Below are 25,751 nucleotides of genomic sequence, written 5' to 3' on the forward strand. Positions count from 1 at the left end.
TTACAGACATATTTGTACTTAGCCCTAAACAGCTGATGAATACTCAGGGAAGCAGTGATTATTATTCATTAATACTGTGAGTATGGATTGTGGCTGCCCTTTCCTTTCATCCCTCCCTCCTTCCTTCTTTCTCTTTTAAAGTAGGTTTTTGTAATGAAAAATGTATACATGCAGGTGATAAAAAATGCAAACAGCATAAACCTGTTCACAGTGAAAAGCAGTGTCTCTTTTCTTGAACCCCAGCCTCCCAGTTACCCACCATGGAGGTCATAGATTTTACCGGAAATACAGAAATCCAGATATCTGTAATTGTACAGATGAATTTCTGGTCACATCCAGAAACAGTCTGTGCATATCCAAGCATGTGCATGTCTGTATATCTAAATATAGATGTATAGGTATATATGCACATATCTATCCCCCTGTCCTTATTAACACAGATGGGGATATACTTATATGTATTATTTAACACTCCACTATTTTTTTTTTTAAATGTTTTTTTTTTTATTTATTTCTAGGAGAGAGAGAGAGACAGAGTGAGCAGGGGAGGGTCAGAGAGAGAGGGAGTCACAGACTGAAACAGGCTCCAGGCTCCGAGCTGGCAGTCAGCACAGAGCCCGACGCGGGGCTCGAACCCACAAACGCGAGATCATGACCTAAGCGAAAGTCGGACGCTTAACCGACTAAGCCACCCAGGCGCCCCACCACTATTTTTTTTTTAATTAACAACCTATATTTGGGATTGTTCCAAAAAAGACTATATAGACCTGGTGTATTATTTTTTTTTCATGACTGTATAGAATTGCCTTGCCTGGTCCTACCATAATTTATTTAACCAGTGGCTCACTGGGGGACATGTAGGTTGTTTATAGTGTTGCAATAAACATCCCTGTGCTGTGCATTCGTCTTTGCTCACATATGCAAATGTATCTGTGATTAATATACATTTTCTTAAAGTAAGAGGATTTTTTCCTTCTGAATGTCTTATATATCCTAGTTCCTACTGGGTGTCGGATCAGGAAGTGTTAAGATGGTGGCTGGCACGCATCTAGGGTCTGTGCCTGAATGGTTGGTGTCCTGAATTGTGAGGGTGTGTTGCGAGAGTAACTCGTGGGGCAGAGGTGGCTGGTCCTCAGAGAGTGTTTTGTTTTCTCTCTCTAATCAAGACTGAAAGAGCTGGCTGTCATCAACGACCTTAAGCTTCTATTTAAAAAAAAAATTTTTTTTTTAACGTTTATTTTTGATAGAGAGAAAGAGATAACGTGCAGTCTGGGGAGGGGCAGAGAGAGAGAGGGAGACACAGAATCCAAAGCAGGCTCCAGGTTCCGAGCTGTCAGCACAGAACCTGATACGGGGCTCGAACTCACGTACTGTGAGATCATGACCCGAGCCGAAATCGGATGCCTAACTGACTGAGCCACCCAGGCGCCCCCTAAGCTTCTGTTTTTAAAGGCTTAATCTTCTTAAGCTCTTCTTACAATTTTGCTTATCTTTTCTATTAAGTAATTTCTGAGGTTGCTAAGGTGGAATAAAAGACACTTACCTACCTGTTAAATGATTTAGTAAGCTGGCACCAATCATCGCCAAACGCCGAACCCCCAAAATTCAGGAGCAGTACCGCAGGATTGGAGGTGGGTCCCCCATCAAGATGTGGACTTCCAAGCAAGGAGAAGGCATGGTGAAGTTGCTGGATGACCTGTCCCCCAACACAGGTACAGCGTTTCTTCATTAATATCGCAGTTTTGTTCTCTCAAAGTAGGTATGATTTGCAACACTACTGGATGGCATGTGCAGTTCTGTGTACCCACAGCTCTCGGTTCATGCGGGGTCCTGTGTGACGCGCGGTCATTTAGCTCAGTGCTCGAGGCATTCTCCTGGCCTTGGCTATGTAGCCTGTTCCTTCCTCGTGTTAGAGATGGAAGAGCTAAAGATTTGGAACGTTGGTTTCAAAAGGAACCTTGAGGTGTGTATGAAGTTGAGCTAGGTTATAAGGAAGAGAGACCACATACCATAAATACAAGATGCATATCTCTGGGAAATGGATCGGGGCTGCTGTTAGCGCCTTTTCTTTCTGTGCTGACTCGATCAACAGAGCAGAACAGAGCAGAATTCGCTGCCGTTGCGGCAGCCACTAGACTGTAAGCAACTTGACGCAATTGTTCTTGGCTCTCAACAACATCAGCCAGTGTGAGGCCCTGAGAAGAGGACTGTGTGCATCTGGAGACTGTCCTCTGGGAACCTCTAATGCAGAATAATAATGTGCAGATTGGAGCAGTCACTAGAGGAACGAATTATAAGTGCCATGTTTAATTGCATTCAAGACGCCATTGATTGCGGGACACACCATTGTTTTTATATTTCCTAAGACAAAAACTCTCCCAGGTAGCTGTAAGACAGCATCTGTTGCGGATGTGGGACCAATATGAGAAATAGCTAAATCAGAAAACATCTTAGGACATGTGACATGTGCATCTTAGGACATGTGAAATACATTAAATACAGATACATTTTGGGGCTTCCGAATCAGGACAGGGGTATGACACGGTGGCCACCCTCAAGGACAGCAGCCCCGCCAGGCAGGACCGAGAGCATCTCACACTCCTCTGAGAAAGCACCATTGAGTGTCACCTCAAGCTGCTCTCAGAAGCCACCGTGTCCCATCACACACGGGGACAGAGGCCGCAGCCCTCAGCGTGTCTCCCTTGGAAAATTGCTCAATCATGCTTTTGCATATGAGTTTGCTTCCTGCCTTGGTTGTGGCTCAAGGGCATTTCTTATTGCCATTCAGCCACACATCCCACAACTATCTTGGAAATGTCAGGTGAGGGAAAGTCACACCCACCTGACAGAGAAGAAACCCTCTCTCTGGTCATTAACAGTTTATCACAATAAAAGATTTAGTGTGAATCATATCTGCAATTGCTGTGCTGTTTCCAGTGGAAAAAGGAGGTGGCAAGATGCCTTTTTCTCTGTTGACCTGGTAGAATAGTCTCTGTCACCATCAAGGACCCTAGCAGAGCTGTTAGACTTGAAAAAGGAATACAAGTGGAGGACGTCCTTCTTACCTCCTCCTCTCTCCATGCTGGGGCTGCTGGGTTGTCTGGACCAGACGGTCTAGCTGGGCCCTCAGCCTCCTCCGTTGGCCTGGAAAGAGTCCTATGGAAGGACCTGGATTTAACCCAGTGCCTCACTTACTATAAGACATCTGATTATTTCAATCTGTGGCCATCTAGTACAAAGGAAGTTACGATCATCTAGATTCCAGGATTATTCCCCGCTTTGGCAGGGACCGAAGAATAGTAATATCCATTTCACATTTTCATAGTCAGAATTATGAGAGCGGTTTTTTTAAAAACCACTAATTGATCATATGACCCTCTCTCGTACAGAGACTTACATGAAGAAGTGAGTTTATTCTTCTTCACTCTAACTTTGGGGATAAGTTGAGGGTATCTGAGGCACCAGCAGCTCAGTGGCTTGCCTGTCCAGTCACTTTACTAATGTCCCAAGAAATCACGCTTCCTGCCTTCACTTGCCCTTTTGCTCACTCACACACCTGCTCTGTCACACCTTCATTCCCACTTCCTTCCACCCAGCCAACCACCAGATATTTCTAAGCACTGATCGCACAAGGGATAAAGTAGTGAATAAGTCACACCCTTACCTTCATGGAGTGAGCTTCCTGGTCGTGTTTACTGAGGCAGAGAGTAAATTCTCTAGGGGGCTACTCGTAGTTCCTCTACAAGCTTGTCCAGGGCCTGGTCCTGGGAGGGCTTTGGTACTGGCGACCCTCTGACCTATCGCTGTCCTCTGTGGCTCATGCTTGGAACCCTCTGGGCAGGCACATTAAATTATTGCTCTCGCCTGCATGGATGGCCACCGGACGGCTTTGGCCGACCTGCTCTGGGGCTAAGGTAGTGGTGCTTCATGAGGCCCAAGAACGTCCACTCATTCACTTGTCAGTGGCACACTGAGTGCCCTGCACCGTTCCATACTGGTTTTCATATTCAAAACTCATGGTTTCTGGAATACTACCTGGCAATGAGGAAGAATGGAATCTGGCCATGTGTAGCAACATGGATGGACCTTGAGGGTGTTATGCTGAGCGAAATAAGTCAGGCAGAGAAGGACAAATATCATATGTTTGCACGTATAGGAGGATTAGGAGGAACTTGACGGAGGAACAAGGGGGAGTAGAAGGGGGGAAATGGTGGGGGAGAGGGAGGGAGGCAAACCATGAGAGACTCTTGAATGCTGACAAAAACTGAGGACTGATGGATGTGGGGGGGGGAGGAGGGATGGGCATGGAGGAGGGCACTTGTGGGGATGAGCACTGAGTGTTATGTGGAAACTAATTTGACAATAAACTATTTGTAAAAAAAAAAAAAAAACCAAAAAACTCATGGTTTCTGCTTAGGCGCTTGCAGTCCAGGGGGACCCTGCTGCCGCAGGCTAGTCTGTTTAAGGGGCAGAGAGAAAACCTCTTAGGACTTACCAGAGAGATGCTGTATAAAACGAGTATGAGGGCCAATGATCGTACAGAATGCAGATGTAGAAAAAATGAAATCGCTTCCAGGTTTAGAAACTGCTTTGGGGGAGCAGAAACCCAGTCATGAAGACCCAGGTGCCTCACCCCCTTTGTGTGGCTTTTCCTTCCTGCTTTCTGGCTTCTCTGCCTCTCCCTCTGTTCCTTTCTTTCTCCTTCCCCCTCCTTCCCTACAAAATCATAAAGTATACTTTTAAACTGTGTCTATTTGTTTATTTCTATTGGGCAAAATCCTCTTTAGGCAAAACAATGTGATGATTATGAACAGACAGAAATGTTTCAAGCTCTCATTTTTTAGAAAAGTTTATTTTATCTCTCCTTTAAAAAATTTTTTTAAATGTTTTTTTATTTTATTTCTGAGAGAGGGAAAGACAGTGTGAGCAGGGGAGGGTCAGAGAGACAGGGAGACACAGAATCTGAAACAGCCTTCAGGCTCTGAGCTAGCTGTCAGCACAGAGCCGGACGCGGGGCGCGAAAAAACCGTGAGATCATGACCTGAGCCGAAGTCGGCCACCCAACTGACTGAGCCACCCAGGCACCCCTATTTTATCTCTTTTGATAGAGAGAAAAAGAGAGGGAGAGGGAGAATGCTTGTGCGGGGGGCAGGAGCAGAGACAGAGAGAAACAGAGAATCCCAAGCAGGCTCCACGCCGTCCTCACAAAGAACGACAAGGGGCTCGGACTTAACAAACCTCAAGATCATGACCTGAGCTGAAATCAGGAGTCGGACGATTAACTGACTGAGCTACCCCGACACCCCTCAAGCTTTCATTTTTTAGGGAAGTAGTTGTTGCTTGGTGGCTGGCATAAAACTAATCATCTCACTCTGGCTTTGCGCAGAATTGACTATTAACACCTAAGGTCAATTTTACGTGGGAATATACCTTAGAACTGGTTTCTTATGGTTACACCACATTATAGGAACTTAGGAAATACAGAAGGAAATAGGTGAGAAGTGCCATCATTTCACAAAAGTAAATCTGAAATACATTCGAAACACGATAGTTGAGTTACGTCAAATCTGACCGCTTTTCATGAATCCGTGAGTGCTACCCTGTAGGAGAACTCTGTTCTTTTCGGGATGGAGCCGGCTTCCCCAGTCCTGGCTGTAGGACTTTAGGCAGATGACTTACCCCACGAAGCATCATCTTGAAAATGGGAGCCCCATTAACAGAGCCCCACTCCTAGGATCATTGTGAATATTAAATAAGATAATCCTGAAAGGCATCGGCCTGGTGCACCTCACGTGACAAAAATTCCTTAACTGTGAGCGTTTATCATTATTCATTGTGGGCATAGGGCTCGTGATGTGATACAAATTGAAAAGCATTCCGCTATGTATTTCACACCTTTCCCTCAAAGAGTCATGCACAGATCAGACATTTGAACTGTTGTAAAGCTACATTAATGGGCTGGAAATTAATGAAGTTTCACTGTTTAAAAATCCAATTCTGAGTTTTGTTTTTTTTTTTTTTCCTTCTTTTCCTGCTTCTCATCAAAGACTGTTTGCTGGGCCGTGGCTCCAAGGGTAGACTAGGCTAGGCCATCGAGTCATGTATTTTGGTCTTCCCGGAGCAGATGTGCCACCTGCCAGATGTGTTGGTGAACATCAGGAAGCTATTTCTGTCCCTGTGCTCATGCTGGTGACTGCCGCCTGCGGTGTGAAACCCATCCCGACTGGCGAGGGGTCCTTGGGAAACATTTGTTCTTTTCTCCGGACAGGCCCAGTCAGAGAGGGAGCATATTGCCACTGGGCGAAGATCTGTGCAGGCCATCTTGAATGGGACAGTTTAGGCAGGCTTATCTGTTCCTTCCAGAATATTTTACTCACTCTCACATCAAAGTGAGGTCACCACCCTGCTTTTATCTGCAAGAGCTGCCACTCCACCCCTCTTGTCTGCAATATTCCAGAAACTCCCAGGCCCCAAGCATTTAGGCTGCAGCTTTTTGAAGGGGAAAAGAAAATGCCAGAAGCTGGTTGGGAGCATTGGAGGATCTTACGTGGAAATCTAATAATAGTATTATCTCAAAGTAGATTAGAAAGTAAATTCCACTTCAGCCTCAGCTTAGATGCCCCAGAGCTCCTTTGAAATGGACTCAATAGCATGGAAGTTGGCAGTTTTAGGATGAACCACATAATCCTTGAATACTCTCATTTGGAGTTGGCTTACAGAGTCCTGCCCCCTCTGGTGTGGTTTAACTGCAGTTCACTAGTTAGGCAAGAGAACAAAAAATTGGTGGCCTAGAGAGAACAGACAGCTGAACATGATTCCGCTTATCCCCCCCTTCCTTCCTCTTTTTGCGGAGCCCGGCCGGAGGACATTGGACCAGCCGTCCTTCCTGAGCACGCACATGCTTCTGCTCCCCACGGTCCGCTCCCGTCCTCGCGAACTTGCGCCACAGATCGCCAGTTCCCCGTGTCCAGTCACTGTGGGATGTTTTATGCAGACAGATGAACAAGAGTGGTTCCCTTTCCCTTCAGTTTAACCTGAATGTTTCTCTTTTCCTTCTTGGGGCAGTTTGCTGCCCCATACTTAGTGGCAGCCCCCTGCTAATGCTTGGACAGTAGAATCGCTTTGGTTCCATTATTACTTACTGGTTATGTAGTGTATTCTCAGTATCATCCCTGAGTGTGAGTTAGGTGTCATCCTATGAAATGACAGAGGAAACTTCCAGTTTTATGATTTTATAAATGCCTAAGAAATTGTGTGGTGGTGGGTGCTTTTGTTTTAAACTTTTTAAAATGTTTATTTATTTTTGAGAGAGGGACAGAGACAGAGAGAAAGCAAGCACGCAGGTGGGAGGGGTAGAGAGAGAAGGAGACACAGAATCCCAGGCAGGCTCCAGGCTCTGAGCTGTCAGCACAGAGCCTGACATGGGGCTTGAACCCACGAACTATGAGATCATGACCTGAGCCACCCAGGTGCCCAGTGTGGTGGATACTGTTAAGATACAGTACGAAAAGGTGGAGAAGGACAAAGGAAGGACAGGAGAAGGTGTTTGTAAGGAACCCGTGGGGAAGGACAACAAAGGCGTGCCCTGAGTTGGGCTGGTTAAGTGCCAGGAACAGTTATTTCAAGTCCGAATCCGTGCCTCCAATTTTGTGTGTGTGTGTGTGTGTATGTGTGAGTGTGTTTCAAAGTTGATTTATCTTGAGAGAGGGAGCATGTGAGCGGGGGAGGGGCAGAGGAATGGAGAGAGGGAAAATCCAAGTGGGCTCCATGCCGATAGTGCGGAGCCCAATGCAGGGCTCAAACTCGCCAGCCTGAGATCACGACCTGAGCTGAAACCAAGAGTTGGACACTTAACTGACTGAGCCACCCAGGTGTTCCCCGCCCATCTCCGTTAAAAAAAAAAAAAGTTTATTTATTTTGAGAGAGAGAGAGAGTGAAAGAGAGTGCAGGTGTGAGAGGGACACACAGAGAGTGGGTGTGTCTCTAAGAGAGAGACAGACAGACAGACAGACAGACAGAGACAAGGAGAATGCCAAGCAGTCTCTGCCATCAGCTCGGAGCCCAACATGGGGTCCATCTCACGAACCAACCATGAGATCATGACCTGAGCCAAAATCAAAATCAGATGCTTAACCGACTGAGCCACCCTGGCACCCCCTTAGTGCCTCCGATTTAAGATTTGTTGTTGGGTTTCCTTAAGCTATTAGATGAGGAGAACCATTTCAGTCATTTGTTATCCATGAACTTCTGTTGGGCATCCCAGAGCTCAACTGACCTGGAGTCTGAGGGAACAGGAGGAGGGAGCGTGGGAGGTAGAAGCAGGCTGGGGGGGCATGGAAAGGCGTGGGCTCTGGAGTGGGGGGACCCACGTGAAATTTCAGCTCCACCATCTGTGAGGTGTGACTTTGGGCAGGGTCATTAGCTTCTGAGAGTTCCATTTTCCTTATCTGAAAAATGGGGCTTAAGTGAAAGAAAAAAATACAAGCAAAGCCTCCTCCGCGGTGTCTGGTACATAAGAGGAGGCTGAACCTCAGCAGTAAGTGTGGGTTCTTCCTTCCTTTGAGTCTCTCTTATTTCAGCCAAGAGCAGAGAATAAGGAACAGAAGTTTGAATTTTAAAAACTGCTGTGCTAAATAAAGGTGTGTGTGTGGCGGGATAGGAGTCGATCCCAGAAAATAGCGATTAAAAGTCCATGCACTAGCTGAAGACTGGATAAGATCCAAGGAATATTCTAAACTTACCCATATTATCCGCCTCATAGGAAATTAGGTTAACTGTTCTTTGTTCCTGGCTTTGCATTATGCTTGGCGACTCCAAGGAATCTATATAAAGATTAATACTCTCTCCTCTCCACACATGCTTTCTAATAGCCCCTCACAAATACTATATTGGATTCCGGTACGTCCATCCTTTAACAGAAGAAGCAATTGAAGAGATGGAGAAAGATGGGATCGAAAGGGCTATTGCCTTCACGCAGTACCCACAGTACAGCTGCTCCACCACAGGTGAGGCCTCCCCTTGACAGTGGGATGCTGGGTATGGATGGCCTCGGCAGGGAGAGGCGGGCCACCTGAGTGCGGACGGAAAGGCTAAATCCTTTTCAATCTGAATGGCAAATCCAGCCTGTCTGCTTTAAACACGAGCGTTCAGGTCAGTCCATTTGAAATCTCATGGTTCATCTGTCCCTTGAGTTATGGGCCAGTCGGCTGAGAATTAACAAACGGTGGTGGAAGGCGGTTGCTGTTAGTGCTCACTGCTTTAATGCAGTTGTAGAATGGATCCGCAGTGGACCTTACGCCGCTTTCTACGCTCGCGTAATAAACCTTATTTTTATGGCAACCCTAACATCCTTATTAACGTAGCAAAGGTGATAGCTGTTTCCACTTTGAAAGCAGAGGTGCCCAGGCAGCACTAGAGATACTGGTATGTGTTTTTGCTATGCTTCGTTTATCGGTTGATTAGTGGGTTAAACCAAAGGCCAGCTTGAGGTTCCCTTTGTTTTGTTTTTGTTTTTAATGTTTATTTATTTTTGAGAGAGAGCCAGAGCATGAGCGGGGGGAGGGTCAGAGAGAGAGGGAGACACAGAATCTGAAACAGACTCCAGGCTCTGAGCTGTCAGCACAAAGCCTAATGCAGGGCTTGAACCCACGAACCGTGAGATCGTGACCTGAGCCGAAGTCGGACGCTTGACCGACTGAGCCACCCAGGAGCCCCAGATTTTATAAATTTCTAAGCATACTTTTGCCATGCTTAAAAAGTATACCTCAAATGTAGAGGTCTGCTCTCAGAATCAGACAAGTTCAGAAGACGGTTATTTGCATGACAGAGGATTGACTCCGGGTTTCTTTCGTTTCCCAGCCAGTAGCCGCCTCAGCAAATTTCGGGCATTGGCGCGTTTCACTGGTGCATCTCTTCCGAGACTCGAGACTCGAAAGCTTTTGGGAAGCGCATCCATTTTTTGAGACGGCGGCGAGAGCGCTGTTTACCTGTTGTGTCTTGTAGGCATGCGCACTGTTGGGGCGGAGCCAGTGTGGGCTGTGTATCTGTCACGTGCAGTTGTTTTCATTCCACTTTCCCCTCAGTCACTACTTCTGCTAGTTAATCAAATGTTTCTGAGTGACTCAGAAGAACAAATGTGGCTTCCAGAAGTCCTTTTGTGGCCTCAGAAGTCCTGAAAATGCTCTTCACCGGCAAAAGGTGGCCTGCAGTACGAATGTGATGCTGACTTCTCCGTGGTTTCTGGAGAGACTGTTTTTGAGCCTGCCGCGGACTCAATTTAGATGTACCTGCCTCCTTGTATTCCAGAATGGAACTCCTTCATCTTTTTGAAAATAAAGTTTAGGCTAAGGGTACATTTGATTTAAGTATAGCTGGATCCTGGCCAGTATTTTATTTTATTTTTTATTTTTATTTTATTTTTTATGTGTCTATTTATTTTGAGAGAGAAAGAGGAAAAGTGTGAGCAGGGGAGGGGCAGAGGGAGGAGGGGAGAGAGGATCTCAAGAGGACTCCATGCTCAGCACGGAGCCTGACATGGGACTTGATCCCATGACCCCGGGATCATGACCTGAGCCGAAATCAAGAATCAGACACTTAACCTGATTGAGCCACCCAGGTGCCCTTCCGGCTAGCATTTTAATGTGGAGACATATCAGATTAATAGTCCTCAGAGTTAACAGAAACCACAGGATGGGTTTTGGGGTACAAGGAAATGTTTTGGAACGTCTGCCCTATGTTAAGATTGAGGAAGAGGCTCTGTGTTAGGATGCGCTGCAGAGGATTAGCCTTAGCCACTATGGCCAGCTCCACGAGGCCGAGAAAATGTTGCATTGTGTTGGACCATCTGCCTTCCTTCAGTCTTTGAGTTTTTGTGATTTTGGCCTCTTGGTTAAAAATGCAAGATTTGGGGTGCCTGGGTGGCTCAGTCGGTTAAGCATTCGACTTTGGCTCAGGTCATGATGTTATGGTTCATGAGCTCGAGCCCTGTGCTGGGCTCTGCTGACAGCTCGGAGCCTGGAGCTGGCTTCAGATTCTGTGTCTCTTTCTCTCTCTGTGTCTCTCTCAAAAATAAGGAAACAATAACAAAATTTTTTAAAAAGACAAGTTTTGTTAGATTACTTGTAAGGATTTGGTCTCCATTTAAGTTACTCTGGGAAATGGCGGTAATCTTGTGGAAGCAGGTAAAAATAGACAATGCTTACATAAACCTTAACAAACTGCTCTGAATAAGCTAGTCTTCTTATCAACAAGTCATTTAGGGGCACCTGGGTGGCTCAGTCCATTAAGTGTCCAACTCTTGATCTCAGCCCAGGTCTTAATCTCATGTTCATGAGTTCAAGTCTCTATTAGGCTCCACACTGCTTCCCCATCTACATTTTCTGCTGGGGTTGATCACGTTCATAATGGGGGGAGAGGAGAAATTAACATGCTCTCAGTTGTTAGAAGCGGTCCCTGCAAATAGCGACTGCTCATCTTTTATAAATCCCTCTGCCGTCATGTTTCTCACTAGAAATGGCCTCACTGGTCTTTGAAAGGCCATTGAAATTGATTGCTTTTTAGTGATCTTCATTTGCAGGGTAGTTAAATCTATATGCATTTTAGAGCCTTGAAATCATTGTGATTAGACTGAGTCAGTATAGAAGCAGTTACCTATCTTGAACTTCCTGCCTTCACTAGTCTGTTCTTTATCTTCGCTATAAGCAACGCGCATCTACTAAGTGGTCCCCTGTATATTTCAGGCAGCAGCTTAAATGCCATTTACAGATACTATAGTGAAATGGGAAGGAGGCCTGCAATGAAGTGGAGCACGATTGACAGGTGGCCCACACACCCCCTCCTCATTCAGGTAAGCCCCCTTCGGTCAGCCCAGCCTCCAGTGCAGGTCAGGTTCTGGTCCCTGCCTCGTTCGTGGTGTTCTTCTGAGCCTTACTGTTCTCTTGCTTAAATGGTGTGCTGGGATTAAAACAAAGTATTAGAGTCTTGATTTATTATGACAAGAGAAAATAAATATAAAGGTTAAAGGTTAGAGTCTTTCTTTTCTTCGGATTAACACTGTTAGTTATAAACTATAGCAGAATTATGTCCTGGGTTTTGTGTTTCCCAGTAACCAAGACATTAAAGTTTATACAAAGTGTTTCAGTTAATTTACACAATTGGATCAGCGACAGATCCTGTATTTTCTAAATCCTTTAAAATGATAAAATGTTTGAAAGTTTTTAAAGGTACTAAATCTTCTGTCACATTCTGACGTGAAAGTAGACTTAACATTTCAATCGAGAAAGTCATGTATTAGAAGATTTTTCAAATTTTGCCCACACAATTATATTATAATATTTCTGTTAACAGCACTTGATTTTTGGAGAATCAGTTAAAACTATAATTCAGAAGCCATTAGCTTTGAATTGGTGTGATTATATTCTTTTTTGCCATTTGTATATGAGTGTAGTATGGGTAATTACCCTAAGGTGCACAAATACAGTTTTGTTCTGTCCGAGGAGGCTTCTGCCTTTGAGTTAGTTTAGGTGGGAGACATATCAAGTGATGTGGGTTTCATCCAGTCTATGTTTCACTCTGTGGACATTCTCTGCTAAGATCCCAGTTTAACATCTTTTTAAAAAGCCTGGAGGCACTTAAAATCTATACCACTAGATGGTGCTAGACATCGCTTAAAAGCAGGCCTGCTCTCCCTGAAAACAGGCCAGGTTCCTTGGGCACCGAGGTGATGTCAGGGGTTCACGCTGAGGTTTAAAAACAGTTTTAAGTGAAAATGAAAAGAAGGTGCCTTCCCTTAGAGATGGGTGTGCTTGTGGTCCCAGTGCCCTTTGCTGCCTTGCTGGGTCCAGTTAGCGCCGCAAAAGCCCGGTGTGCCCTGACCATTTTGTTCCCGGAGGCCTGTGGGTGGGAACTAGGGGTTTCAGGTCAGCACCGACATGTGGTAGCAGAGAACGGAGGGATGGATCTGTGCAGCATCTGCCTGCCCTGATCGAGTGAGTAATTAGATTTGCATTAAAATTCAGCCCTTTGAAAAGGGGGGAAGCAGAAAGATGGAAATGTCTCTTAACTGAGGAAGTCTCCCTTCACAAAATGAAAGGGGATGTTAGAGGTATTTATCTGCCCTCCTAGATGGCGTGATTGAAGGCTCTGAGAGCCGCCTGCCTCTTTCATTCTGCAGAGAGATCGTACATAGAAAACACCGCAGATGGACTGGGGATGCTTTACGTAGCACTTCGGCCGGCCCATGGCTCCTCAGTTTTGACGGTGTTAGCGGCTGTTGTAAGCCGTAACAAATTGTTTCTACTTGTAGTTCTGTGTGTCGAGAGAAGGAAAAATACTAAAGTTTTTTGGAAATGGAAGTTTATAGATAGATAGATCCTTTTTTTTTTTTTTTTACAAATAGTTTATTGTCAAATTAGTTTCTACATAACACTCAGTGCTCATCCCCACGTGTCCTCCTTCATGCCCATCCCCCCCTCCCCCCCACATCCATCAGTCCTCAGTTTTTGTCAGCATTCAAGAGTCTCTCATGGTTTGCCTCTCTCCCTTTCCCCCACCATTTCCCCCCTTCTTCTCCCCCTTGGTCCTCCGTCAAGTTCCTCCTAATCCTCCTATACGTGCAAACATATGATATTTGTCCTTCTCTGCCTGACTTATTTCGCTCAGCATAACACCCTCAAGGTCCATCCATGTTGCTACACATGGCCAGATTTCATTGTTTCTCATTGCCATGTAGTATTCCATGGTATAGATAAACCACATCTTCTTGATCCATTCATCTGTTGATGGACACTTAGGCTTAGATAGATAGATCCTTAATATTATGTAAATGATATAAGGAGATTTGCTATCTAGCAGAAACTTTAAAAAAAAAGTCAAAGCCTCAACTAATTGGAAACTAAAAATAGAGTTAAAAACTAACACTATAAAATACTAAATACTAAAATACTACATGCACTAAAAATACTCTACATTTCTACCTGTTATAGGTTGTAATTACTCGAAGTAGTCATTTTACTACTGTTATCTCTAATACTGCTGTTTATCTAGCTGTGGGGTAATTGGAGCAAACACATATTCTAGGCTCCTACGTAAACTTGACAGTGGACCTCCTTACCTAGGCCGCTGTCCGTCCAAACAAGATCCTTTCTGAACATCCTTAGTTTCCAAGCACTGCAAAGACGACCAGAAAATACTGGTTTTGTGTGTGTCTAATCTTACCACATTTACTCCGTAGATAAATTATAAATTTTGAGAAGGAAACTTTCTAGGCACCTGCTTGTACCTTAGTGCATTTATTTACCAAATTTCAAGCATTTGGGAAGATTAATAGTATCTCAGTATTGATTAGGGAATTTATTTGCTCTTCTTATAGTATTAACCATTGATATATCAAAATACCAACACATGCAAATGTACGTGGTTCTGGTAAATCGTCCTTTATAATTTTTTAAAAACCTTTCTATTTGGAAGTCAGTTTAAGCATGCAGAAAAGTTACAAGACTAAGAATAAACAGAACTCTACCCTTTGCCCAGATTCAAGTATTATTAACACTTATTCCACCTGCTAGCATTTACATGCTGTGTGTGTGAGCATGTGTGTGTATGTATATGTGTTTTTTTCCGAACCTTCTGAGAGTAACTTATATCTATAAAATCACCCTTTCCACCGAAATAGCGGGGATAGCCTCTTCCATAACTGTGACACAGTATTCAGCTTCAGTAAATTTAACATTGATATTAAATTTATCTAATCTACACACATATTCCAGTTTTGTCAATTGACGCATTAATGTCCTTTGTAGCATTTGCTTTATGAGTTAAATGACAAGGAATGATTAAAGCGTGAGATGAAAGAAAGCCTCTTCAGATCGGGTATTTCAGCACCTATTGATGTAAATCGGAAAGAGCCAACTAGACGGAGGGAATTAACTGGTCTGGTGGACAGAGATTTGGAGGCGGAGGAGGGCCTGCCTTGTAGCCCAGGTCCCGCAGATGTGACTGAATGGGCCCCCACGTCGGCCGCCTCTTCCCCCCTCTGTGAATTTAATGAGAGTTGTACAACCTCTCATCTGTTGTTATGAAGGTTGTTATGAAGATTGACTTAGTGAGGACGCTGGGCTCAGAAGGAAAAGGTCGTAAAAATAGAATAGTATTTTCTTATTCTTCTACCATTTCTGTCTAATGTATTTTAATGTGATAGGCCTGAAAGCCAAACTAAGGAAGATTTAGAAAGACCCTGTAAGCTGTTTTCCTGCTAACCGAGCAAATGAGAGGTCTTAAAACAACTTCTTCCCATCTGTGTTTCCTTTCCATCTGGAAGTGTGCCCTGTTCCTCCCGAGGGGAAGCAGATCCAGAGCGTTCATTTTCAGTGAGCCATTAGCGAGCTTTAGAAGTTTCCCATCAAATTCCCTAGGCCCCTGAAACCGTTAGGAGCCATTTTGATGATGAACCACGCCAAGAGGAGACTGTACTGTTTGCAGTTTTTTAAAAAGAGAGTTACAGTTTTTGAGGGTTGCCATGAAATTTCTTGTTGTCCCTCTTATTTAATATTTTCTTTTCCTTCCATTTCTTTGTTCCCACCTCCTTCTCGCTTTTACCTCAGTGCTTTGCAGACCACATTGTGAAGGAGCTGGACCACTTTCCAGTTGAGAAGAGGAGTGAGGTGGTCATTCTTTTTTCTGCTCACTCACTGCCCATGTCTGTAAGTAAGAACGTTTTGCTGGATGACCTAGTGGTAGAGGATTTCTGAATGTGTAAACGGGACCCAGCTTCCAGAACATCCTGAGCCCAGTGCAAGCACGAATTCTAAAATCTCAGACTTAACCTAGGTGCTGACGTAACTAGACTCATTCCTGGAAACCCAATAATAATTAATTCAAATTATAATACTGTGAATAAATACTGTCTTACGAAACCTCTTTAAATGATCACTAGGAGGGTATTATATAGAAGTTTTCTCGTACATGAGTGGGTGGAACACGCAAAGGAAGGCTGCTCGTGCCTGCCCTGTTGAAGGAGCTCACCGGCCCTTCCAGTCGGTGGCTTGCACCGAAGGGCCTCCCTTCACACTGAGCCATCTCAGTCTCGTTCTTTTGTCAAGACTTGATAGGGGCTGTTTGAACTCCGGGAAATAATTACAGGTTTTAATTTGCCGAGACTAGAGCCCACGTTTTAGCAAGCGAGTATGGAGTGTATCGAGTTGTCATCTGGTTATTCCTTGGTTTATCACGCTACGGCGGGTGTTCTCGAAAATACCGCCTCCATGCCTGAGTGGCCTCACAATTGCAAATGAGAACGATGGAGCCAGCGCGCTGCAGAGTACAGAGGTGTGCATGGAATAGCCAGTTTCATCAGCTCAGAACCATCACTGCCCCCCAAGCACTTTCCTTTCAAAGCCAGAGAGGCGAAGAATTACGTCTACTTAGGTGTGATTAAGGGTTTAACTCCCGAATTAACGGAGTTAACCGTTGTCTGGGGCCACGCCTCCAGGCGGTCTTCACTGCCCCCTGGTGGCCACTGGGGTCGGGCCCTGACCGCTCTTCCGCTCCCGCGTTCAACTGCGCAGGTGCGGGTTCAGCGGGCGGAAGCTCGGGAGTCCATTGCTCTCTTCCGGAAGCCTGCCTGTTTCCGCTTAGCGGGTTCATCCTCTCTCTTCCGGGGTCGTGCAGAGCCTCTTCGCGTGCCCAGCTTGCCGCTCGGCCCGCATCCGTCTCACAACTGCCCTAGGCGTGATGAGGCCGTGCCAGAAGTGCCCGAGGGAAGCTCTGGAGCTAGAGGGGGTCAGGTGGGGTGGGACGAAGCACGTTTTTACACCTGAACGGTTCCAGGTGCTGCCTTCCGCCCCGTCGGTCGCCTCCCTTCGTTCCCCCGCGGCCCGGGCACGCTGCGGCCAGTTCTCCGCGGCGCGGGCTCCCGTGCGGGGCCGTGCGCACGACGGGGGCTGGGAAGACCGGCACTGCCCAGGACTGTTGCAGCGGGCTTCTCTCTTCCCCTGCCCTTGCCGCTGCTCACCCTGCCTCCTCCATGCCTCTTCAACACTTGTTATTTGGAAGTAATTTTGGACTTGCCGGAAAGTGGCAAAAGTAGTAGGGAGGGTTCCTCCACGTATGTATGTACACCCTTCCCTTCGCGTGTCCTCATGCGGGCATCTGCACAGCCACAGTTCACCGGCCCAGACTGGGACCCCGTCGCGGTGCGCAGCTGTGAGCCAAGGGCCAGGCCTTCTCAGGTTTCACCTCCTCCCCACAGTTGTCCCTTTTGGCTCTGGGATCCAGTCTAGGATCCCACATGTGTCGTGTCGCCTTGTCACGTCTCGGCGGGAGCCCCCGATCCCTGACCGTCTTCACACTTCCCTGGTCTTTCCTGACCTTCATATTTTTGAAGAATGACTTAGAGGAATGTCCGTTATTTTGCATCTGGATTTGTCTGGCATTTTCTCATGAATAGATTGAGGTTGTGTGGTACTGGGAAGAACACCCCAGGCTGCTCGGTCCTTCTCAGTGCATTGCGTTTGGGCACGTGATGATAGCCCGTCTTCCTACTGGTGACGTGAGGCTTGGCCATTTGCCTGAGGTAGTACTTGCTAGGTTTGTACCTTGCAAAGTAACTCTTCTTCTCTCTGTAGTTTAAAATATCTTAGGTGAGATACTTGGACACTAGGCAAATGCTTTCTTTATTCCTAGACCATGGCCCACTAATTTTAGCATCCTTCAGCAGATCTAGCCTATAGTGATTATTTCTGTGTAGTTCTACTGGCAACTTTATATTTCCCTCATTTACTCTATTTTAGGTGTCTAATGCTAATGGCTTTTTAACTAACTTTTGATAATATCATAAAATAGCTTTATCAAGATTTTATTTCAACAGTATTTATTGAGCACTGTTCTACCCACTGCTGTATTCTAAGCACTGTTATATTCCTGGTCTATCCACTGTTGTAGGATATGGTAATGAGCAAAATAGACAAAAATCTTTGCCCCCAGAAGGTGGGGGTGGGGAACAGATAATAAACACACTACAGAAAAAAAATAGTATGTTATGTTAGAAGGTAATACGTATTGTGGGAATAAATAATACTTAGTTTAATATTAATAAGCATTATTAAATGAAATAGTATAAGGGGTTGGGGAGTCAGTACACAGCTAAATGCTAAAGCAGTAAAATTAAAATTCCTGTTGAACATTTTCTTTTCTTTCTTTCTTTTCTTTTTTTTTTTTTTTTTTTAACTTTCATTGTTTTTGAGAGAGACAGACATACAGAGAGCAAGCAGGGGAGAGGCAGAGGGAGAGAGGAGACACAAAATCAGAAGCAGGCTCCAGGCTCTGAGCTAGCTGTCAGCACAGAGCCCAATGCGGGGCTCAAACTCACAGATCACGAGATCATGACCTGAGCTGAAGTCGGCCGCTTAACTGACTGAGCCACCCAGGCACACCCTGTTGAACATTTTCAAAAGTATTAACAAGCTGTTGTGTCAGGACCAGTTATCAGACGTTTGCTGTGCACAAAGCACCTGTTGCGGTGGGGAAAGTGGGGAGAGAAAAGGAATTAGAAGGCACAGGTGATATTCTCGAGCCTGGAGTCCGAAGCCGTGAGCTGCTTCTCTCTTCTGTCGTACTCCACCGGCGTTCGCCCCTTGTGCGGAGCTGGTCCCGTGGACTCTACGGGTCCCTATGCCGACCACACAGTCTTCTCGATTCCTGCTTTCTGTATTTCAAATGGGGGAACGGAAAGACCCATCCTCCCTCGTTAGACATCAATCTCCTATGAATAGCAGGGAATGTAGAATTTCCCATAGTCCTAGGTACTTAGAGAGGAGTGAGTATGGTATTCTTCTTTGGCGCATGAGGAAATAGAATGAGGAAGTTTGGTGATTGAGCTCAGATCGTGTCCCATTAGTACAGGAGGGGAAGGGCCCCGGCTTACACCCTCCCACCGCACAAGCCAAGGTTCTTGGACCCCTTCGTAGTGTTGGCAGCTGAACACCCTTGTGTTTCTACTGCAGGTGGTCAACAGAGGGGACCCCTATCCTCAGGAGGTGGGTGCCACTGTGCAGAGAGTCATGGATAAGCTGGGTTACTCCAACCCCTACCGACTGGTTTGGCAGTCCAAGGTAGGTGGCTTCCACACGTTTACAGTCATCTTTGCTGAGGACATCTACGTTAGGACTTAGTTATAAAATGATGAGATTTGGCTCTTCCACATGCACAGAATGTTCTGTCGCCTGGTGGCTCACCATGAGCAGAAAGAACTCTGCAGGCAGGTAAAACGGAGGGGAAATCAAGTGACTAGTTGAATTTCATTGACTTGATGTATTATTTATTTTTAGTTGTAATGACAGAAATTGTTATTTATTTATGTTATGCCAACTTCTAGGAAGCTTCAAGCTTAATATAGAAATAGCAAAGCCCACTGACGCAGATGTAAAGCCTGGCGCTCACTCTCACCAGGGTGTGGGCGTGTGTCCAGGGCGGTGGGCTGTGGTGCGTCACAGACACGAGGCAGAAAGGGGTCCCTGTATGTGTTCGTTCTCCTCTCTCACAGGTTGGTCCGATGCCCTGGCTGGGCCCTCAAACAGATGAGACCATCAAAGGGCTTTGTGAGAGGGGGAGGAAGAACATTCTCTTGGTCCCAATAGCGTTTACCAGCGATCACATTGAAACGCTGTATGAACTGGACATCGAGTACTCTCAGGTTCTGGCTAATGAGGTAACTGTGATTACTGACCCCGTTCGTAAGTTGTGATTTGTTTTGAAAGGAAACTTTCTCTGCTACGATATAATCGTATGATTCAAAAATACCATTCAGTGGTTACTGGAGAGCAGGTGGGTGGGGCATGAGCCAAGTAAGTGAAGGGGCTTGAAGAGTACGGTCGGTCTTGATGAGCACTGAGGAACATATAGAGTTGTTGAATCACTGTACTGTGTATCTGAAACTAACATAGCACTGTCTGTTAGTACACTGGAATTAAAACAAAATTTTGAAGGGATAAAATAATATATTGTTTGATAGATATGTTTGCCTGTACCGTGGCCTCATTGTTCCAAATAATACTCAAACCGAGTTCATCTGAACACATTAAGTTAATTCCACGTCAGCAGAGAGGAAGCCCTTTTGTGCCTTTATGAACCCAGGTGCCGAGCCAGCTCTGCGAGCAACATAATTTTATCTAGTTGGAGATGCTGTATGCTTTCTGGAAGTAATAAAACATTTCCTTAAGACGAAATAATCGTACTCCCCGCCAGTTTGGAGGAAAAGAACTGTATTGTGTTATCGCTCCTCTCCCTGGTGTAATAGTGCCCTTTACCTGGGGTTTTACACTGTTTCTTGTTGGATTTGGAGGCCTACGGGAGTCATGTGGGCGAAGACCGTCGAATGAACACTGAAGCAGTGTGTGTTGTAATTTCCTTGACCTCCTTGATACACTCACTTAATTAGCCCTTTGCTAGCGTGTTGTGATCAGTCTGATTACTGAAATAACACATACCGTCCTTAGTGTCTGTAATGTACGATGGATGTGAGTTCCCATTCCGGTGGAGAAGAACTTACCATTCACCCATCTCATGGCTTTGGCGGGCCGGCCTGAAACCGGAATCCAGCGTAGAGCATTGTTTCTGTGGGGCCCGTGGGGCCTGGGACCCCAGAAGCCCGCCCTCCTACCCCGTCTTCTGCCAGAATTGCCGGCCGTGGTCATCCCCATGCGCGATCGATGGAGGCTTGGCCTCAGAGGCTACTTCAGCCTCTCCTGGCCTGAGAATGGGTAGCAGGCATGGGGCAGGGTAAGAGCGGCTCGAGGAGCTGCACCTAACCCCACAGGTTTCTGTTTATGCACGCTGGTCATCGAATGTTGAGGAAATTAGAGGGTGTCAATAGTTCTGATAGAGAATTGATGGGAAAGTTGTAATTGGCTGACATGAAGTTGCAGCATTGTCTGTGGACTTCATGTAATGGTGCCGTCCGTATCCCACCATGACCTTGGCTAGTCGTGAGCTCGCTCCTCAAAGAGACTTAACGTGCAAATATAGTTCATACTAGCGTATTTGGAAAATAGGTTTTGTATCGCATGATGATTCACACTCATTAATATTACTAAACTGAGATTATTCCTTAGTAATCAAATGGATTATTAGTGACGAATAGATTAGTCCATAGAGAGAATAAAGAAACCCATCTGGCTACGGTTTACTTCATTGTTTTGATGGGAGAATATGCTGTGTTTAAAATGACTTTATTTAAAAAGTAGTTTGAAATTTTTCCCCCAAGATGAAATTGTTGCTTATCGATAATAAAAATAATAAACAGCTCAGACAGTTCAGAGAAGCATCACATTGAGAGATAGTAAGTTAATGTTTTGATAAAATGAAGTCCCCTTTTTTCTCTAAATGTATGTGTACTTTAATAAAAATGGTATTCCCCTACATGTTTAACAAAAATGGTATTTTATTCATACCGTTTTGTAATCTTTTTTTCCCTTAAAAATGTTACAGACCCAAGTCAATAAATGTAGTTAGATCCGTATAATTTTTTTTTTTAATAGGTTACCTTTTTTTTTTTTTATTTCTAGGAGAGAGAGAGAGAGAGATAGCGTGAGCAGGGGACGGTCAGAGAGAGAGGGAGTCACAGACTGAAACAGGCTCCAGGCTCTGAGCTGGCAGTCAGCACAGAGCCTGACGCGGGGCTCGAACCCACGAACTGCGAGATCATGACCTAAGCGAAAGTCGGACGCTTAACCGACTAAGCCACCCAGGCGCCCCCGTATAATTGTTTTTAACAAATCCTTGATCAGTATACATTTAAGATGTTTCCAACTTTGTATTTTCCTAACTGCTCTGTAATAAACATCATTTTCTTTCTCTTTTTCCAATTATTTTCTTAGGAAAAATTCCTAGAAATGGAATTTAAACAGTGGTAGATATTTTGCTGGGTTGCCCTCCAGGGTTGTATCCTTAACTCTCCTGTGAACAGTGTTAAAGGCCATTGCTGGTGTTGGCCATCCTGCCATTGCTGACTTCCATGTGACATTTTCCAATATAGTCTCTTTTTAAGTTGAGAACTATGTATTTGCTGAATCTCACTGTTCTCCCTTGCCAGCTAACGTTAACTTGAAAGATAAAGCAACAGAAAAAGCCAGCGCGTTTTAGAAAGAGAAGATCTTGACTACCTGAGTGACCAATAATTAGATATTTCTTAATTATTTGGGGGATAATCAACTGGGTATTTTGGGGGAGGGAAGCAAGGATGACAGTGAAACCGTCCTTAGGTTTTATTCTGGATTTCTCTGTGTACGTATGTATTAATCCAACTCTGCCTTGGATTCCATCTAGGTTCAATATACATTAAATTAATTTACCTCTTTTGGCAATTGGAATCAAAACAGGCATAAAGATTTATTTAATTAAAGCAACATTCTGCTTAGGTAGAGTCTGTAAAAGTATGCAGCAGAAAGGTAGATTTAAAAAAGAATGGTAAGCAGATTTGAACGACTTGAGAATTCTGTCAAATACAGCCTCAAAAACGGTTTGGAAGCTAAGCACCTACGGGAAGGTAATGGGGTGGGGGAAGGAATAGAACTTGCGAGCAGTTTTATGATAACAGAGGTGAAAATCAACATCCGTGTCGTCCCATGACTGTTTTCATTTCTGAGCAGTCTGGGAACACTTTGGAAGTAAGACTTTAAGTTGTGTGTGTATCTATGTATACTTTTTTATAGCGGTTTCTTTAAAAAAAAAAAAAGAAAATAAAATGTGTATGTGTGTTTCCCTCTCTTTCTCATTTGATTCAGTGTGGAGTCGAAAACATCAGAAGAGCAGAGTCTCTTAATGGAAATCCATTGTTCTCCAAGGTATCTATACCGTTGCAACCATTTTCGTAGAACATATCGGAGAGTAATCCTCTGAGAAACTCTTACAGAATATTGGTTTTCTCACATATTAGAACATTTTGAGTTCCAATTAATTACAAAAATAAAATCGACTTCCTTATGCTCTTTGCTCTTTTTTCCTTTAGATAGTCCCGATGTTCTTATTTTCTACCCACCTATAACTATGTCTGATTTAAGATCTGCCTTTCAGAGGCAAGGTTTAGCAGGTGGGGTAAGAGGATTTTCTTCTCTAAAATCTCTATTTTAACTTTTCTCTAAGCCGAGGATCCTTAGGAAACGGAGATATTACAGAATCCAGTTCAAAGCAGCCATAATTCAGACGAAAAGAAACCCCCAGCCATCGTGATTATCTGGGCAGATGGGAGGGGGAGGGAGGCGCGTGGGGAGAGGGCAGACTTGCTGCTTCTGAGGAATCTTTGCCTCTTGTCGCCCGTCTTCCAGGCCCTGGCCGATTTGGTGCTCTCACACATCCAGTCAAACGAGCTGTGCTCCAAGCAGTTGACTCTGAGTTGTCCGCTCTGTGTAAATCCTGTCTGCAGGGAGACTAAATCCTTCTTCGCCAGCCAGCAGCTGTGACCCCAGCCAGAGGACCCCGTGGGATTAGGCAAATGCCCACCCCCCAGATACCTCCGTTGTGGAGGAGATGCATTCAGAGATCAAGGAAGAAAGTTACATTGGTATCTGTACAGCCTTTGGACACCAATTGTGTGATTTCTTGAGGAACAGACTCTGAAAGCCTTATTGGGGTTTTCTATTTTACATACTAATACAGGAAGCATTTATATACCCCTCCCCCCCCCAAATCTGGATAAAGTTACCAGTTTGGAATGTCCACTGGGCTATTTAAAAAACAAGTTTTAAACATTTATCTTAATGGATGCACACGTATTTTAAATACAGATTTTCATTTTATTGCTCAAAAAACCTGCAAGGGTAATTAATGGAGAGTCCCCTCTGTGGGCCGTCAGTGTGAATGAGATCCGTTTACAGTCTTGTGCATCGAGTTGTCCTTGTTTTTTAAGGGAACAGACTTGAGTAAAGGAAATATAGTTTGAAAAGGAACTGTTACCTAATCTTTCTCTAAGCCCGTGGGTTACAGAATGCCAATAATGAGGTGGTATGGTTGCCTATAATGGCTGCTTTTGCAGCAGTTAATGGTGATGTCACCAATAATCGGTCATTTCGGTACTTATGTGTGAACCTCACTTTCCTCACCATAAAACCAAATCGAGTACAGATTCCAAAAGTGCGTTAAGATTCCCCAGGCACACAAGGCTAATAAACCTGTAGCAACCCAGCATGGGTCATACTTGCCTGGTGAGGATCTGCGGTACCACAAGAAGGGGGGCCTCTCACTGCTTCCGGTCCCCAAGGACTGTGATGCCGGGAAATACTAACAACGGGCTTCATCTTTAAAGCTGTCCCAGGACCCTAGGGAAACTTTCCATGGAGCATCATCTTTATTTGGTTTGAATGTCTTCTGCCCATTTGTTTGAAGAATTATTTTATAAAGTCAGCTATGCTTTGTAATCTTGAATTCTTAAGTTTTAATTTTTATCATAAAAATGATGGAACCTTGCTCTTGGAAATTTGAAAAATAGAGGAAAAAGAAATAACCACTCTAATGCAACAACAATTAATCATATACGTCTATCTCTTGCCAGTCTTTTCCTGTGGATATTTTTAATGCCATTGTAACCTTGAATTTGTGAGTGAAAAGTTGTTCTAAAAATGTAGAAATAATATAAGATCAGAATCTGATCTCCTTTACTTGGATTTAAATGGATTAAAAAAATCTCTGATGGATCCGTAATGAATTTGTAATGATTACCGTCTCTTTCCTCCAAGCCCGAAAACTTTGTTCTTCAAAAGAGCATGTCTTTGATGTTTTTAAAGCCAGTTCATAAAGTGGAAGTATTAGAAGAATCATAGATCTCCTATATTCAGGATTTACCATGTTGATAAATATTATCACATCATTAGGGTTTTAACTATTTGATTCATGCTGTCTTAAAACAAATACAAGTTAATAATCAAAATTATTAAATAGGAATTTTCTTTGCAACACAAGAAAAAAAACATGCCATCCATTTTAGTTCATGATTTTCCCACATTGATAACAGCTCTGAAATTTGAGTAACGTCCATGGTTTTTGTTTTTGTTTTTCCAAATTGGTTTTCCTATTGGTAGATTGTATTTCCAGAGAAAGGTACAAGGCATAGATACTTGGCTGTTTTTGTCAGCTCTTGGGGGATTCGATTCAAGGTAGACTGAGTCCTACAGTGAAGTGAATTCTCTGGGTTGGTGAGATGGCACTGGAAGGGGGGTTAGGGTCCCAGCCATTTGCCCCGCTTCAGTCACGCTGAGGGCCTGTTTCACAGTCAAATACATATTATTACGGAGATGTTACAGAAAGCTCCAGCTCAGGAGCTCTTGCTAGGGTTTCTGAAACCCCCCATTTGTTAAGGCAACCTCTGAATCAACAGTGACTGGGCTGTCTGGAATAATCTCCTGAATTCTGAAGGGGACCAGCCCGGCCTTTGTAGGGACAGACAAAGGGGGAGTTATTGGGATCACTGCCCAGGGCATTTGTTATCCTGAGAAGTGTTACCTTTGACTGTTATTAACCAAAGGTGGGGGAGGATCATACTCAAGGGGAGCATTGGGTAGGACAAAATCAACGACTGCTCGTGTCAGAGCTAATAGTCTTTGAGAACAGTTTTCCTATTTGCCAACTTTGAAATACACACGTTTGCCCTGGTAATTAGCCACGAGCCGCTGGCAGCTCCTTTATGCTGCGCGGAGGCGCAGACCTGGCTTTAATTGATGAATCAGCCTGTATGGGAAACACGCAGGCGCTGTGACGCCAAGCGGGTT

The 25,751-nt window shown here is 44.6% G+C and overlaps 1 protein-coding gene and 1 long non-coding RNA gene across 3 annotated transcripts in view; one reads left to right on the forward strand and one right to left on the reverse strand.

Moving 5' to 3' along the window:
- FECH (ferrochelatase) overlaps positions 1–24,687 on the forward strand; it is a 36,401-nt gene extending 11,714 nt beyond the window's left edge. For both annotated transcript variants that reach the window (XM_039230521.1, XM_039230522.1), the window contains exons 4-11: positions 1,564–1,712; positions 8,871–9,005; positions 11,739–11,845; positions 15,600–15,698; positions 18,999–19,106; positions 19,538–19,702; positions 22,776–22,835; positions 23,316–24,687. In XM_039230521.1, the coding sequence (XP_039086452.1) occupies positions 1,564–1,712; positions 8,871–9,005; positions 11,739–11,845; positions 15,600–15,698; positions 18,999–19,106; positions 19,538–19,702; positions 22,776–22,835; positions 23,316–23,450 (958 nt within the window). In that variant the 3' untranslated portion in view covers positions 23,451–24,687. The remainder of the gene's footprint in view (positions 1–1,563; positions 1,713–8,870; positions 9,006–11,738; positions 11,846–15,599; positions 15,699–18,998; positions 19,107–19,537; positions 19,703–22,775; positions 22,836–23,315) is intronic.
- Positions 1,719–3,778, reverse strand: LOC120230782. The gene is made up of 3 exons (XR_005528165.1): positions 3,665–3,778; positions 3,066–3,156; positions 1,719–1,980 (listed from the first exon to the last, which is right to left on the reverse strand). It is a non-coding gene; the product is annotated as an uncharacterized LOC120230782 (long non-coding RNA).
- Positions 24,688–25,751: the final 1,064 nt, after the last annotated feature.

This window comes from Hyaena hyaena, unplaced genomic scaffold, assembly GCF_003009895.1.
Source record: "Hyaena hyaena isolate Hyena2069 unplaced genomic scaffold, ASM300989v1 scaffold_47, whole genome shotgun sequence".
Lineage (NCBI taxonomy): Eukaryota > Metazoa > Chordata > Mammalia > Carnivora > Hyaenidae > Hyaena > Hyaena hyaena.